The following is a 17,250-nucleotide window of genomic DNA, read 5'->3' on the forward strand; positions in this document are numbered from 1 at the left end:
ATGGGTGGGGATAGCTAGAGATACTCCATTAGTTAGACAGGGTGTCAGAAGGTCCTAATCCTCTAAATATCGAAGAGATATCTCATTACTTGTAGGAAAAATCAGTAAGGGAGAGAAAAGATTAATGCAAATGATTGTTTGTGTATTTATCTTCAGAATCATATTACATTCATACTGAAAGGTCTTCATTTATTCATTTGCAGACAATAAATCTCTTGTGACTGATGATCCAGTGATAAAATCAAGAGAACTTTTTATATCTGATGCTACAGACACATATCCAGTATCAGTTCTTCGAGGCTTGTGCCGTGTGGACCATTACTCAGATATCCATTCCGTTAGAGACTTTATGCCTGAAGATAATGCCTTCTTTTATATCCTTGGGTGAGATAATTTTTTTTGTGTTTGTAGAAGAATATACAGATGTATGTCCATGAGAGAGTGCATACGTAAATGTGCATGTATGTAATTATGTATTTTTACAGTTTGGGTAAGGAGTATTGCACTCATGTGGCTTCATCAGTTGAGGCATTATTACTGTCATATAGAGTATAGAGTTTTAGACATTCTAATTCTTTTTGGCATTTAATGTTCTATGTCAGTTTTTACATGTGTTCACTAAGTTAATGTAAAAGAATTTCTTCACAGCCCTCCTACTTGTTGCGTGTTTCACTTCATATTGCTCCCTCTAGTAGGTACATTTATATTTACATTAAAACTGTTAGAGTGACATAGAATCTTGAAATTTGTTAGTCGTCTCCCTTATGTCTTACTGCAGAGGTTTGTATTCTCCTGTATACTCATCTATATTTTGTTACATCTTTTTTTCCTGCCCTCAGTTGTATTGTTTCCATCAGCTCTGTGATTCTATGAATGGGGTGTTGGACCGGATGTTTTCTCCAGTTTCAGTCAAATATATAACACAGAGGTATTTCACAGAACATCTCCATATAACTGAAGGCAGTTGAGATTGTGATCGATGAGGAATCTACCTCTTGTAGCTTCTGCAAATTTCCTTTTCCAACAGTAGTTTAATCAGTGTGTGAACCCGTCCAGGATTAAGTGATTTTTCTCTTGGATGGTGGTTTCATACTTTTATTATGCTGCATCTTTATCTCTTTGCATGTGAATGGGTCAACCACCCCAGCCCAAAGGCCATTTCACATATACGTTTACATGATTTGCCCTCTGGAAGATGGTAACAAAGATAGTTTTTTTCAATCAATTTTTTCCTCTTCTGTTTTCTAGAGTAGTTGTATTCTTTCCCAGTAACTTATCTCATATAATTCAGATACAGTTTTTAGTTGTCTTCCATTGGACCATCTTCTGCAATTGTCTGTGATTCTTCAAAGAGGGTAACTGAATTGACTGTTTACTCTAGTTTGGATTTCAGGTGTACTTCTGATATCTTAAAGAACATATTATAAGTGAAGGATTTTTTTTTTTTTTTGATGAGTGGATACTTTGCCTACCTGAAAGTTTTTTAGATGAGCTGTTATGGTAATAGGTTAAGCACCACAACCCAGGATAGACTCGTACAACCCCATGCAGACTTTGGTTTGTTTCTTACCAGATGGTATCGTAGACTGGTCTCCCTTCACTATGCCGCATCATCATTTCGTATTTAGTCATGTTGAACTTCATCATCAAACCTGTATCTTACCAATGCTGGAACATATCTGAGCTATTTGTATTTATTACATTCATGTGTAACTTTTTCTTTGTGATTTTTCATCCGAAAACATACTTAGGTATGATTTAGGCCCCTCTGGCAAATGATTTATAAGTAAGCGAACCTGTCATGAGATAACACTAATTGAGACAATTAATTGCCCCAACTCGGGGACTGGTACATTTGAACATTAATTTTCTGTGAAATTATTAAGTGATGGGAGGTAGTGGAAATAACAGTGAGAGAATTTTAAAATATTGATGTATTGTAGCTTGAGAGATCCTCTTCATCTGATGCAAAAAACTTTCTTTGGGAGGGAAATGTCACTAATGATTGCCCAAGATATGCCACTTGGTTAATTTACAACTGGGTTTTTCACATAAAAAGAGAAGTACAGTTATTCGACATTCATGCTCAACTTTTTTATATATGAAAATCACAAACAGTACTTCATAGTAGAAAAAAAGTGACAAAAATTTATGGTGATGGTGTAAAATATGAAAACTGTGGCCTTGCTCTGAAAAGTTGACCAGTAAGTGCCAAGTGGCCAGCACGTAGAGTAGCAACATAGTTTGGGTGCCAAGAATAGGGATTGACATCAAACAGGAGAAGAATAGTGGTTTTCTTCACTGTTTATTGTCTCAGTAAGTTTTCCTTTCCACTATTCAAAATTCATCATTTTTTTAAGTTTAGATAATATATTTAATCATACACTTACAAAGATATTCATATAAAAATGAGAAAAAAATCACTTCATACATATATGTTTTCCACTGCTTTTACTCTTAGAATGTGTAGAAGTATTATAGATGTTTCAGCACAACGCGTTAAAAAGTATTAGAGTAAGGCCCAAGTATCAAGTAAGTTGTAAGTTGCCACTGGGCATGCTTTCTCGTTTGCACTTTTAGTAATGGAGAAAGCATGGTCTAAACTTTTTTATATGTATATTCACCATTTCCCGCATTAGCGAGGTAGCGTTAAGAACAGAGGAGTGAGCCTTAGAGGAAATATCCTCACTTGGCCCCCTTCTCTGTTCCTTCTTTTGGAAAATTAAGAATGGAAGGGGAGGATTTCCAGCCCCCCCTCTCCCTCCACTTCTAGTCGCCTTCTATGACACACAGAGTCCCAAACCTATACCTAAGATGATTACATGATAGCATTATATGTTCAGAAGAAAGTAAAGATTGACCAAGAGGATATATGTGTCAGAGGTGGAGGGAACGAGGAGAAGTGGGAGACCAAATTGGAGGTGGAAAGATGGAGTGAAAAAGATTTTGAGTGATCAGGGCCTGAACATGCAGTAGGGTGAAAGGCGTGCAAGGAATAGAGTGAATTGGAACGATGTGGTATACCGAGGTCGACGTGCTGTCAATTGATTGAACCAGGGCATGTGAAGCGTCTGGGGTAAACCATGCAAAGTGTGTGGGGCCTGGATGTGGAAAGGGAGCTGTGGTTTTGGTGCATTATTACATGACAGCTAGAGACTGAGTGTGAACAAATGGGGCCTTTGGTGTTTTTCCTAGCGCTACCTCGCACACATGAGGGGGGAGGGGGTTGTTATTCCATGTGTGGCGAGGTGGCGATGGGAACAAATAAAGGCAGACTATGAATTATGTACATGTGTATATATGTATATGTCTGTGTGTGTATATATATGTGTACATTGAGATGTATAGGTATGTATATTGTGCATGGGTGGACATGTATGTATATACATGTGTATGTGGGCGGGTTGGGCCATTCTTTCGTCTATTTCCTTGCGCTACCTCGCTAACACGGGAGACAGCGACAAAGCAAAATAGATAAATAAATAAATAAATAGATAAAAAGAAAGTAAAACACTGCCTGTAAAATCAAAAGATATGATAAACACAAGAAAATACCTTGAACATTCAGGCCCAGACTATAGCTATTCAGCACACTGCATGCTATCAGACAAGCTGTAACAGAGTTTTTAACTACTCCAGTTTTGTGTGATTTTCTCTGTTTTTATTATCAAATTCTGTATTCCTGTTTATCCTGATAAAATTCCAATATATTGATATATACCAGTTAAATTTACCATGTTTTGTGTACAGAGCACTGCCAGAATGCTGTGATTTTGTTAATGCAATTCTTGATTGATAATGTGTGAAGAGTTTTCAGGATGTTCATAGCAGCTGCCAAGAACAGTATGAAAGAACACTCAAAAATGGTAATTTTCGTCTGTGTTATTCTTTTGTACAGTTGTCATGCCCTGCATTGCAAATAATGCTTCTCACATTCAAAGCAGGGTGGTGCCTGCACAAACTGCAAATATTTTGGTTATTATACAAGGTAAGTGTAGAGTGTCATGGAACAGAATTCACAAGAATTTCAGTTTACTGTCATATTGATGTTTCTTCTGTTACAGGTATAATCCTGAGACTCGAAGATTAGCCTCCACACAGGGAGAAATTCGTGTAGGTCCATCACACCAGGCCAAGCTTCCTGAATATAGGTAAGGTTCTATAATATTTTGAAGGTGGTGTGTAGTGATTTATTGCATTGTTTTTCATATATGTTCACCATTTCCCTTGTTAGCAAGATTGCACCTTGAACAGACTAAGGCATTGCCTCATTCGCTCACATCCACTCTCTAGCTGTCATTTATAATGAACCAAACCCAGAGCCCCTTATCCACAACTAGGCCTCACAAACTTTTATGTGTTTCCCCAAACCATCTCATATTATACCCTGGTGCAGCCCATTGACATCACATCATCCTCTGTAAACCACATTGCTCTGGTTCACTTTATCCCTTGCACACCTAACACCCCACTGCATGTTCATACCCTGAGCCTTCAAAGCATCTTTCACTCCTTCCTTCCTCATCCTTGGTTTCATCCTTTTCCATGTTCCCTCCACTTCTGACATGTATGCCCTCTTAGAAATCCTTTCCTTACTCATGCTTTCCACATATCTAAACCATTTCAGCAAACCATCTTTAGCTCTCATACAGAGAAATATTTATTTATTATACATAATCGCTGTTTCCTGCATCAGCGAGGTAGCACCAGGAAGCAGATGAAGAATGGCCCATCCACTCATATGTAAATGGGGAGGGAGCGGGTGGCTGGAAATCCTCCCCTCTCGTTTTTTTTTTAATTTTCCAAAAGAAGGAACAGAGAAGGGGGCCAGGTGAGGATTTTCCCTCTAAGGCCCAGTCCTCTGTTCTTAGCGCTACCTCGCAAGTGCGGGAAATGGCGAATCGTATGAAAAAAAAAAAAAAAAAAAAAAAATATATATATATATATATATATATATATATATATATATATATATATATATATATATATATATATATATACATAAATGCCCATATACACACATGTATACATCAACATATATATACATATACATACAAGCACACAGACCTATACGTGTAAACACATGTACATATTCATATACATGCTTGCCTTCATCTGTTCCTGTCACTACCCTGCCCCACAGAAAAATAGCATCGCAGTCCCCTGCTTCAGCGAGGTAGTGCCTGGAAAACAGACAAAAAAGGCCACATTCGTTCACTCACAGTCTCTGTCATGTATAATGCACAGCTCCCTAATCCACAGACCTTTCCATGGTTTACCCCAGACGTTTCACCTGCTCTGGTTCATTCTATTGACAGCATGTCGACCCCAGTATACCACATTGTTCCAATTCATTCTATTTCTTGCATGCCTTTCACCCTCCTGTATGTTTGGGCCTCAGTTGCTCAAAATCTATTTCACTCCATCCTTCCACTTCCAATTTGGTCTCCTGCTTCTCCTTGTTCCCCCCACCTCTGACACGTATATTCTCTTTTTCAATCTTTCCTCCCTCATTCTCTCCATATGTCCAAACCATTTCAATGCACTCTCTTCTGCTCTCTCAACCACACTCTTTGTTTCCACACATCTCTCTCACCCTTTCATTACTTACTCGATCAAACCACCTCACACCACATATTGTCCTCAAACATTTCATTTCCAGCACATCCACCCTCCTCCGTACAACCCTATCTATATCCCATGCCTCACAACCATATAGTATTGTTGGAACTACTAAGCTTCCAAACATACCCATTTTTGCTCTCTGAGATAATGCTCTCTCCTTCCACACATTTTTCAAGGCTCCCAAAATTTTCACCCCCTCCCCCACCCTGTGACTCACTCCCACTTACATGGTTCCATTTGCTATTAAGTCCACTCCCAAATATCTAAAGCACTTCACTTCCTCCAGTTTTTCCCATTCAAACTCACATCCCAATTAACTTGTCCCTTAACCCTACTGAACCTAATAACCTTGCTTTTATTCACATTTACTCTTAACTTTCTCCTTTCATACACTTTTCCAACTTCAGTCACCAACTGCAGTTTCTCTCTGGAATCATCCACTGGAGCTGTATCATCGGCAAACAATATATATTCATAATTAGTCCAGGACCTCTTTCTAAGAATTTTCTTTCCAGAGGCTTCTGCAGCCCAGGGCTGCACTACTGCCAATAGCAGGGAAATGTGGATTCCTTTTGAACGAGAAATTCTTTGATGAAACTACACTCCCAATTATACAGCCTTGCAAAAGGTGACTTTTAACTTGTAGTGTAACCATGAGCTGGTACATTCTGGGAATGTATAAAAGAGTGTAAGGAAGCAAGCCCCAGACTGATGCGGGTAAAAATGAATGTGGTCTAGAAGACGTGGGTGATTATTGGTGCTTATGCTCCCAGCCACGATGATGATAAGAGGCCATTGTTTTTGAGAGGAGTTGAGTGAGTGTGTCAGCTGTTTTGATATGAGAGATTGGGTTTTAGTGATGGCTGATTTTTGGGTGAAAGTGGGGAATGTAGTAGTTGAGGGTGCAAATGAGGGATATGGGGGAATATGGTTTATTCATTGATGTGAATGGAAATGAACAACTTATGGAGCTGTGTGCTGATAAAAGGACAGGTGATTGGGAATATCAGGTTTAAAATGAAGGGCATACATAAGTGTAGATGGAGTTGTGAAGATAGTAAGTGGGCAGTATTGTGATATGCACTAATTGATACTTATGCAATGACTCTTGAATATGAATGTGCTGAGAGGGTATGCTGCTGGGATGTCTGATCATTACCTTGTGGGGCGAGGGTGAAGAGGAAGAGGAAATGTTATGGGGGAGAAGAGGGTTGTGAAAGTAAGTGACTTTGGAAAAGAGGCTTGTGTGAAGAGATATGAAGAGGGATTGAGTGTACAATTAATGAAGCTATAGCTGTGAGTGAGAAATGGGAGGTATTGAGGGAAGCTGTGCTGGCATTTGTAAGAGAATTGTGTGTCTTGTGGAAGGTGTAAGGTATTAATGTGAGAAAGAGTAGTGAGTGGTGGGATGACAAAAGTAAAGTTATTTATGAAAAAGAAAAGAGAGGTATATGGGCATTACTTACAGGGAAGGAGTGTGAAGAGCTAAGGTAATAGAGATCAGTGTCATGATCTCAAACTGTATTTGGGATGAGCCTCTATTTATATCATGTATATTGTGGATTATTTATTGTAAATTGAACAGCATTTTAACATTTAAACAACATAATAGATATGAAATTAGCATTGTTTAATACATTTTTCTACATTGTATCCAGGAAGTGTAATTTGATATATTTGATATATTTTAACTTTTTGACATATTGATTTGAATTTATGTGCTTCAGAGGTAATGTTATAGTAGAAGAGCGACCAGAAGTTTGTGCAGACTGGGAAGAGCAAAGATGGGTGCCTGGTGCATCAAGAGACACAGACCTTCTTATGTACTTACGTGCTGCTCGCTCAATGGCTGCATTTGCTGGTCTCTGTGATGGTGGCTCCACCACTGATGGATGCACTGCTGCTTCCAGGGATGATACAACTATCAATGCTCTTGAAATGGTATGTGAAAAAAGTTGTTTAACCCTTGTGGGAGTTCCAGGAAAGAAGAGGTGTCAGAGATATATATAGATAAAAATTGATGACAAAATACCAAGTAGAATCATCTGACTCCAAATCTTGCTTTTGTTATTTTTGTTTTAATGGAGCATGCGCATCCATCCAGTGTGAATGAATGGTTGTGATTCTGGTTTAACTTTATGTGTTTCCAAGATTAAAGAAAATAAGTGTGAGATGTAATGTAAAATGAATGATAAGAAAGAGTGGTACATTGTTCCCAATGCTAAGTTGTTTCATGTGTGTTTCAAACATAAGTTCAGTAAGGCAATTTTTGACCAGGAATGTAACCCCCCTCCTTATATAATAGGTTTCAAATGCTTATATAACAACAGATTGCTTCATGAAAGAATTAACAGGAATGTAATTTGTTGCTAGGTGGGGCCAAGGTTAGTATATTCTTGGTTATGTTCAGATATAAGAATTTAGGACCCATCATTTTCAGGAAATATATTAGTTCTAGTTGTGCAGTGCAGAGTCACAATCATACCTTATTTAGTGTTAAGGTAATAGTAATGTAATAGTGTTGATATTGTTCTGTAAAAGGAGACTGTTGAAAGAAAATGAGATCAAAAGAGTAAAGAGAAGAGGTAGAAAAAGGGGTTGAGACAGGAAAATTTGGGAGTGAATTTGAATGGGGAGGATGTGGAGGTTTCTGGGAATGGACTTGGCAGTGGATCTAACCACAGGGGCTGAAGTTAGATGGAAAGTGGAAGAGGGATGCATTAAGGAGCGTATGGAAGGAAAGATCATCATCAATAAGGGCAAAGATGGGTACATTCGAAGGTATAGTAGTCCTTACAGTTCTGTAAGGATACTGTTCTCAGGTCTTGAATGCAAAAGAGAGGAAGAGTTTGGATATGCTGGAAATGAAATGCTTGAGGATGATATGAAGTATGAGGCAGGTTAATTGTGTAAATATTGGCCATGTTTGAGACTAGGTGTGGTAGTATGTGGCAGTGTGTGTAGTTTTTTGAAAGAGCTGATAAGGGTGTACTGAAATAGGTAGGTTATGTGGAAAGATGAGTGAAGAGAACCTGACAGAGAGGATCTGTTTGTTAGACGTGGTAGTAATAAGGGAAAGGGGAAGACCAAGGAGGAGATGAAACAATGGAGTTTAGGAGGCTCTGATGTATTGGGAGGGCAAGATATATGCATTGGTTCAAATGGGTCAGGAATGCAAGGGACCTGCATTTGATAGTATAAGTTGAAGTAATGTTGTATATCAGAGGTTATGTGAGGTTGATAGACTGAACCATGGTGTATGAAGCACTTACAGTGAACCTTGGAGTTGTCTGTTGGGTTTGACTGTCTCTGGTTTCACTACATATAAATGACAACTAAAAATTTGTTGTGCAGGGATAAAACCTTTGTTTGTTTGTTCCTTATGCTGCTCCAGCAAAGCAAAAAGGGCAGTGAGGTTTATAAAAACGAAATGTTTCATAGTAGTGCACCTTGAAACTGATTACAGTATTGATTTATTCCCAGTTTTTTGAGAAACTGCCAAAGACAGAAGATTCATTTTTCACCCATAAAGTAATTTACAATTCAATTTCAGCTTCACAATAGTGACTATGATCATGGGAAAGCTCTCCAGGCCCTTGTGAAATGTCCTGTTCCAGATGGAATTGAAAAGAAGTGGTCAGAAGATGAGCGAGTAAGTACATATTTTTTCTCCTTTTTATTGGATGATTAATGAGAATGACTCCATTAACCATTAGTGCATATGGTTGAAGTCTATTTTGAAGTCTTAATAGATAGAGCTATGGAAAGAAGTACTGATGTAGTTCATATGTTTATGATATTCAGCTTATTTTAATGATAAACTAAATCATTTCCTTGATTCCATGTTTAACTTAGTGACATCCCATTTTTATCTGCATTCTGATGCAGTGTGAGGTGCTCATTACTATGGTGTCTGAAAATTCAGCTACTGCAATGTCAAGGCCATGTTGCTATGCAGACATATCTTGCTAGGGTGTATTCTAAAAAACTGAGGAGACCACATAAAGATTATGTACATTTTTTATTATTTTTATTATTATTATTTTGCTTTGTCGCTGTCTCGCGCGTTTGCAAGGTAGCGCAAGGAAACAGACGAAAGAAATGGCCCAACCCACCCCATACACAATGTATATACATACACGTCCACACACGCAAATATACATACCTATACATCTCAATGTACACATATATATACACACACAGACACATACATATATACCCATGCGCACAGTTCACACTGTCTGCCTTTATTCATTCCCACCGCCACCTTGCCACACATGGAATACCATCCCCCTCCCCCCTCATGTGTGCGAGGTAGCACTAGGAAAAGACAACAAAGGCCCCATTCGTTCACACTCAGTCTCTAGCTGTCATGCAATAATGCCCGAAACCACAGCTCCCTTTCCACATCCAGGCCCCACACAACTTTCCATGGTTTACCCCAAACGCTTCACATGCCCTGGTTCAATCCACTGACAGCACGTCAACCCCGGTATACCACATCGATCCAATTCACTCTATTCCTTGCCCTCCTTTCACCCTCCTGCATGTTCAGGCCCCGATCACACAAAATCTTTTTCACTCCATCTTTCCACCTCCAATTTGGTCTCCCACTTCTCCTCGTTCCCTCCACCTCCGACACATATATCCTCTTGGTCAATCTTTCCTCACTCATTCTCTCCATGTGCCCAAACCATTTCAAAACACCCTCTTCTGCTCTCTCAACCATGCTCTTTTTATTTCCACACATCTCTCTTACCCTTACATTACTTACTCGATCAAACCACCTCACACCACACATTGTCCTCAAACATCTCATTTCCAGTACATTTAAGTTAATATATTCACTCATTTTTTTTCCATTTGGATTTAACCTTTTCATTCCTACTAGAGTATTATACACATACAAGATGTGAACTGATGTTTCCCACCCTTTTCAACATCTTAGAACCATATAATGATACCATAAGTCACCAGTACTCTTGATTTATCCTCAGAAATTTCACAGCTGTCAGTTATCCTATGAACACCATGTGGGCAGATGGTCTCTTATCGTAATGCATAGTAACAAATATAAGATTTATCTTTTATTATGTTTTATGTCTTGTCACATTATATTGAAATCAGTTGTAAAGTCATTTACATTTTTTTAAACCTTTAGGAGTGCAAAAATGAATCAGTGTTAGGACTTATAGTTTTCAGCCATTCATCTCATAGTATTTCTGATAGGTGCAGGCAGTGTGTTGGTTAGTCTCAGGCTTTAGGTATTCAAGGTGATTATCTTATTGTGCTTATTGCATATACTGACTTTAGGGGTAATATGTTGCAGAGCCCCTCCATACCTGTCTTGCCCACAGGGAATTATTTTTGAGTGTAGGTTGGGGACCATGTCTTCTAGTATTTTCCGAGTGTGACAACACAAGTGAAAAGTCAGTTTCAGTGGGGCTCTATCACCAAGAGTACTGTCATGTCAGAGAACTTCTAACTCCAAAGGAGTCATAATTTCTTGATACTGAAAGTAATGCAGCCATGGGATGCTATTCTATGTATTGTTCCCACCATTTTGCCAAAAGGTGGGGTTAGACCATAGCGCTTACTGCAGGAAAATCTTGTTACGAAGAATGAGTTGTTAAGTAAAGTGTTCTCAAGTGTTGAATGTGATAAGGAAAGATTGTATGTATGTGGACAGAATCCCAGTAGTCCTTTTGTGGGTGAGGCTGAAAGAAAAGACAGCTACATGGCTCAGAGGATTGCATCTGGACAGCCACTGAAGTGCTGATCCACTATGCAGCCATCATTGACCCTCCTGATATCTAGGTGATTAGTACTGGTAACACACCTCCCTGCTTGATGGCTGCCTACCAGCTACTTCCTACCATTTTGGGGGGAAGTAGAATTTATTTCATTATGATTTGGTCTTGGCCTCTGTTCACATGAAGTAATTTTGCTATGAGTTGTTTTAGTTTATTTCTGTCTTTTTGATCTTCAGAAACGTTTTATGAAAGGACTACGACAGTATGGAAAAAATTTCTTCAGGATAAGAAAAGATTTGCTGCCACACAAGGAAACCGTAAGTAACTTTCTTACCATTATTCTTGCTTTATTGATGAACAGGTTACGTGAAAGATCTGCATGAGACAAAGACTAAGAGAAAAAGTGGCTTCATCAGCAAGTATGACAACCAATTCACATCAATCTAAGAGCAGAGGTAAAGAAACAAAACAGAATAATGGGAAACAACAATATTTCAGTTTGAGCAAAATTGGATAGTTGGCATCTCAAGGGATGTGGACAAAGGAAAGCTAGTTTGAACGAACAACAAATAGACATAAGCAGAAACGCCTTTTTCATATGGTATGCTTCATACCATTTGAAAAAGGTGTTTCTGCTTATGTCTATTTGTTGTTCGTTCATACTAGCTTTCTTTTGTCCACATCCTTTGGGATGCCAACTATCCAATTTTGCTCCAACTGAAATATTGTTGTTTCCCATTTTTCTGTTTTGTTGCTATACCTCTGCTCTTAGATTGATGTGTATTGGTTGCCATATTTGCTGATGAAACCACTTTTTCTCTTAGTCTTTGTCTCATGCAGATCTTTCTCCATAAGCTTTTTTACTAGTTCATTCATTGAGACCTGCTTTTTTGGAATTTCCACCTCATTCTATCCTTTCGCTATTGCTTTGGTTGTTCTTAATCTCATAGCCCTGTTCTATCACACTTTTAGTCATAGTCTCCAAATGCCCATGATGCCAACTTCATATTCATCTATAGATCTTTATAATGACTCCCTCCGTGATGACATTCTCTGTAGAGTGAGTGGATTGAGTTGTAATTGATGGATAGATAGATTATATTTATTTATAGATAGATATTTATAGATAGATAGATATGTAGAATGTCATTGTTCTTCATGTACATCCCATTTCCATCCTCTCCCGTTGCATCGTAGAATATGCATCTTGTCCACTAACACTTTAACATGCTTCTCTGATATACTCATGATTTGACCTGCACGCTAGTCCACTGTGCACCCTTCAATGTGCAGCTAGACAGATGGAGATTTTGGCATCAGTATTTAAGATTCCTGGATTATCTTGTACATAGATGTCACTAGTAACATAATGGCTCAGCTAGAAAAAATATTGTGCATTCTATTTATCCATAATTGTCAAAGAGTGTGTTATTGCGTCATATGGCAGAAAGTCGGATTTATTCAGCAAGTGTGGCAGTCAGTTTTATAATAAAAGAAACTTCTTTTGTAGTTTTATCCCTGGGGATAGGGGAGAAAGAATACTTCCCACGCATTCCTCATGTGTCACAGAAGGCAACTAAAGGGGACGGGAGCGGGGGGCTAGAAACCCTCCCCTCCTTGTATTTTAACTTTCTAAAAGGGGAAACAGAAGAAGGAGTCACGCGAGGAGTGCTCATCCTCCTCGAAGGCTCAGATTGGGGTGTCTAAATGTGTGTGGATGTAACCAAGATGAGAAAAAAGGAGAGATAGGTAGTATGTTTGAGGAAAGGAACCTGGATGTTTTGGCTCTGAGTGAAACGAAGCTGAAGGGTAAAGGGGAAGAGTGGTTTGGGAATGTCTTGGGAGTAAAGTCAGGGGTTAGTGAGAGGACAAGAGCAAGGGAAGGAGTAGCACTACTCCTGAAACAGGAGTGGTGGGAGTATGTGATAGAGTGTAAGAAAGTAAACTCTAGATTGATATGGGTAAAACTAAAAAAGTTGATGGAGAGAGATGGGTGATTATTGGTGCATTTGCACCTGGGCATGATAAGAAAGATCATGAGAGGCAAGTGTTTTGGGAGCAGCTGAATGAGTGTGTTAGTAGTTTTGATGCACGAGACCAGGGTTATAGTGATGGGTAATTTGAGTGCAAAGGTTAGTAATGCTCATCCTCCTCGAAGGCTCAGATTGGGGTGTCTAAATGTGTGTGGATGTAACCAAGATGAGAAAAAAGGAGAGATAGGTAGTATGTTTGAGGAAAGGAACCTGGATGTTTTGGCTCTGAGTGAAACGAAGCTGAAGGGTAAAGGGGAAGAGTGGTTTGGGAATGTCTTGGGAGTAAAGTCAGGGGTTAGTGAGAGGACAAGAGCAAGGGAAGGAGTAGCACTACTCCTGAAACAGGAGTGGTGGGAGTATGTGATAGAGTGTAAAAAAGTAAACTCTAGATTGATATGGGTAAAACTAAAAAAGTTGATGGAGAGAGATGGGTGATTATTGGTGCATATGCACCTAGGCATGAGAAGAAAGATCGTGAGAGGCAAGTGTTTTGGGAGCAGCTGAATGAATGTGTTAGTAGTTTTGATGCACGAGACCAGGTTATAGTGATGGGTAATTTGAGTGCAAAGGTTAGTAATGTGGCAGTTGAGGGAATAATTGGTATACATGGGGTGTTCAGTGTTGTAAATGGAAATGGTGAAGAGCTTGTAGATTTATGTGCTGAAAAAGGACTGGTGATTGGGAATACCTGGTTTAAAAAGAGAGATATACATAAGTATACATATGTAAGTAGTAGTGATGGGAGAAGGAGATGGAGTATTTTGAAGGTTTGTTGAATGTGTTTGATGATAGAGTGGCAGGTATAGGGTGTTTTGGTCGAGGTGGTGTGCAAAGTGAGAGGGTTAGGGAAAATGATTTGGTAAACAGAGAAGAGGTAGTAAAAGCTTTGCGGAAGATGAAAGCCGGCAAGGCAGCAGGTTTGGATGGTATTGCAGTGGAATTTATTGAAAAAGGGGGTGACTGTATTGTTGACTGGTTGGTAAGGTTATTTAATGTATGTATGATTCATGGTGAGTTGCTTGAGGGCTGGCGGAATGCTTGCATAGTGCCATTGTACAAAAGCAAAGGGGATAAGAGTGAGTGCTCAAATTACAGAGGTATCAGTTTGTTGAGTATTCCTGGTAAATTACATGGGAGGGTACTGATTGAGAGGGTGAAGGCATGTACAGAGCATCAGATTGGAGAAGAGCAGTGTGGTTTCAGAAGTGGTAGAGGATGTGTGGATCAGTTGTATGCTTTGAAGAATGTATGTGAGAAATACTTAGAAAAACAAATGGATTTGTATGTAGCATTTATGGATTTGGAGAAGGCATATGATAGAGTTGATAGAGAGGCTCTGTGGAAGGTATTAAGAATATATGGTGTGGGAGGCAAGTTGTTAGAAGCAGTGAAAAGTTTTTATCGAGGATGTAAAGCATGTGTACATGTAGGAAGAGAGGAAAGTGATTGGTTCTCAGTGAATGTAGGTTTGTGGCAGGGATGTGTGATGTCTTCATGGTTGTTAAATTTGTTTATGGATGGGGTTGTTAGGGAGGTGAATGCAAGAGTTTTGGAAAGAGCTTGGGAAGTGAGTCTGTTGGTGTTCGCTGATGATACAGCGCTGGTGGCTGATTCATATGAGAAACTGCATAAGCTGGTGTTTGAGTTTGGTAAAGTGTGTGAAAGAAGAAAGTTGAGAGTAAATATGAATAAGAGTAAGGTTATTAGGTACAGTAGGGTTGAGGGTCAAGTAAATTGGGAGGTAAGTTTAAATGGAGAAAAACTGGAGGAAGTGAAGTGTTTTAGATATCTGGGAGTGGATTTGGCAGCAGATGGAACCATGGAAGCGGAAGTGAATCATGGGGTGGGGGAGGGGGCGAAAATTCTGGGAGCGTAGAAGAATGTGTGGAAGTCAAGAACATTATCTCGGAAAGCAAAAATGGGTATATTAGAAGGAATAGTGGTTCCAACAATGTTGTATGGTTGTGAGACGTGGGCTATGGATAGAGTTGTGCGGAGGGTGGATGTGCTGGAAATGAGATGTTTGAGGACAATATGTGGTGTGAGGTGGTTTGATCGAGTAAGTAATGTAAGGGTCAGAGAGATGTGTGGTAATAAAAGGAGTATGGTTGAGAGAGCAGAAGGGGGTGTTTTGAATTGGTTTGGTCACATGGAGAGAATGAGTGAGGAAAGATTGACCAAGAGGATATATGTGTCAGAGGTGGAGGGAACGAGGAGAAGTGGGAGACCAAATTGGAGGTGGAAAGATGGAGTGAAGAAGATTTTGAGTGATCAGGGCCTGAACATTCAGGAGGGTGAAAGGCGTGCAAGGAATAGAGTGAATTGGAACGATGTGCTGTACCGGGGTCGTTGTGCTGTCAATGGATTGAACCAGGGCATGTGAAGCGTCTGGGATAAACCATGGAAAGTTTTGTGGGGCCTGGATGTGGAAAGGGAGCTGTGGTTTCGGTGCATTATTACATGACAGCTAGAGACTGAGTGTGAATGAATGGGGCCTTTGTTGTCCTTTCCTAGAGCTACCTGGCACACATGAGGGGGGGAGGGTGTTGTTATTCCATGTGTGGCGGGGTGGTGATGGGAATGAATAAAGGCAGACAGTATGAATTATGTACATGGGTATATATGTATATGTCTGTGTATGTATATATATGTATACATTGAGATGCATAGGTATGTATATTTGCGTATGTGGATGTGTATGTATATACATGTGTATGTGGGTGGGTTGGGCCATTCTTTCGTCTGTTTCCTTGTGCTACCACGCTAACGTGGGAGACAGTGACAAAGCAAAATAAATAAATAAATAAATAAAATCTTTTGTAGTTATTTTGCATTTTGAAAGTAAGATTATTTTTCATATATGTAAATAGTATGTGTAAGTGATATGTAGATAATGCATATATTGATATAAAAGTATGTGCCTTTCATATTTTTTTGTTCTTTTTCACATGAGAGGGAGAGAGTGCTACAACGAATGACTGAGCTTAGATAATAAGAGATCTTCATTTAGCTCTTTCCTCTGTTCCTTCTTTTGGAAGGGGAAGATTTTCTGCCCCTGGTTGCTGCCCCTCTTTGTCGCCTTCTGTGACTTGCAGGAGATACATGGGTAGTGTTTTTTCTTCCCGATTCTGAGGGACAATAAACACTCGTGTAGTAGGTAGAAGATATGTAAGTGATACATATGGGGCATGTAAAATCATGGATGGAAAGAAAACCATAAAATGTGTAATGCATCTAGGTTTATTTAGAAAGAGGTTAAGAAAATACCATAAATACATGAATAAGGAGCATCCATGCTGTTAGTTAGGGTCCTCCCCTATCAACTCTCTAATGTCTTACATGAATGATAAAGGAAATTAAACTACTTTTTTGGGTATTATTTTCAGTAACACATGAAACAGAAGAAAGTTTACTTCTTTTTTGGGTATATTCGTCAATAGCATATGAAATGGAGATATTCTGAAAGGGAATTTTTTTTTTTTCACAGGTTGAACTTCATTTTAGAGATTTGCCTTAATTTAAAGATTGAAACAATTTGCCTAACTTTATAATCTTATTACTTCATTGCTGCTCAAGAGTTGTAGGAGTTTGTTCATTTTTTCAACTTATTTTCCATGGTTTTATATGCTTTTATCAATGTATGTTAGTGGATATTGAGATATCTTTGCCAAAGTGTGTAGTCCTGTGTTGCTAACTCTCGGGGGACACATTGTATTGACCATTGTGACCTCTACTTAGAAGCTGCAATACTTAAGGTTTCTTGCCGCCATGCAGGAGTTGTGAAGGTTTGCCAGTCTCAGATTTGGGCACATAGATATGCCAGACTGTATGTCCAGTGA

The 17,250-nt window shown here is 39.1% G+C and overlaps 1 protein-coding gene across 3 annotated transcripts in view; it reads left to right on the top strand.

The window, feature by feature from the left end:
• Gug (arginine-glutamic acid dipeptide repeats grunge) overlaps positions 1-17,250 on the top strand; it is a 102,324-nt gene that overhangs the window by 18,219 nt on the left and 66,855 nt on the right. For all 3 annotated transcript variants that reach the window (XM_071693628.1, XM_071693630.1, XM_071693629.1), the window contains exons 6-10: positions 204-384; positions 4,065-4,151; positions 7,353-7,566; positions 9,179-9,277; positions 11,615-11,695. In XM_071693628.1, coding sequence (XP_071549729.1) covers positions 204-384; positions 4,065-4,151; positions 7,353-7,566; positions 9,179-9,277; positions 11,615-11,695 — 662 coding nt within the window. The remainder of the gene's footprint in view (positions 1-203; positions 385-4,064; positions 4,152-7,352; positions 7,567-9,178; positions 9,278-11,614; positions 11,696-17,250) is intronic.

Source organism: Panulirus ornatus, chromosome 56 (genome assembly GCF_036320965.1).
Source record: "Panulirus ornatus isolate Po-2019 chromosome 56, ASM3632096v1, whole genome shotgun sequence".
Taxonomy (NCBI): Eukaryota; Metazoa; Arthropoda; class Malacostraca; order Decapoda; family Palinuridae; genus Panulirus; species Panulirus ornatus.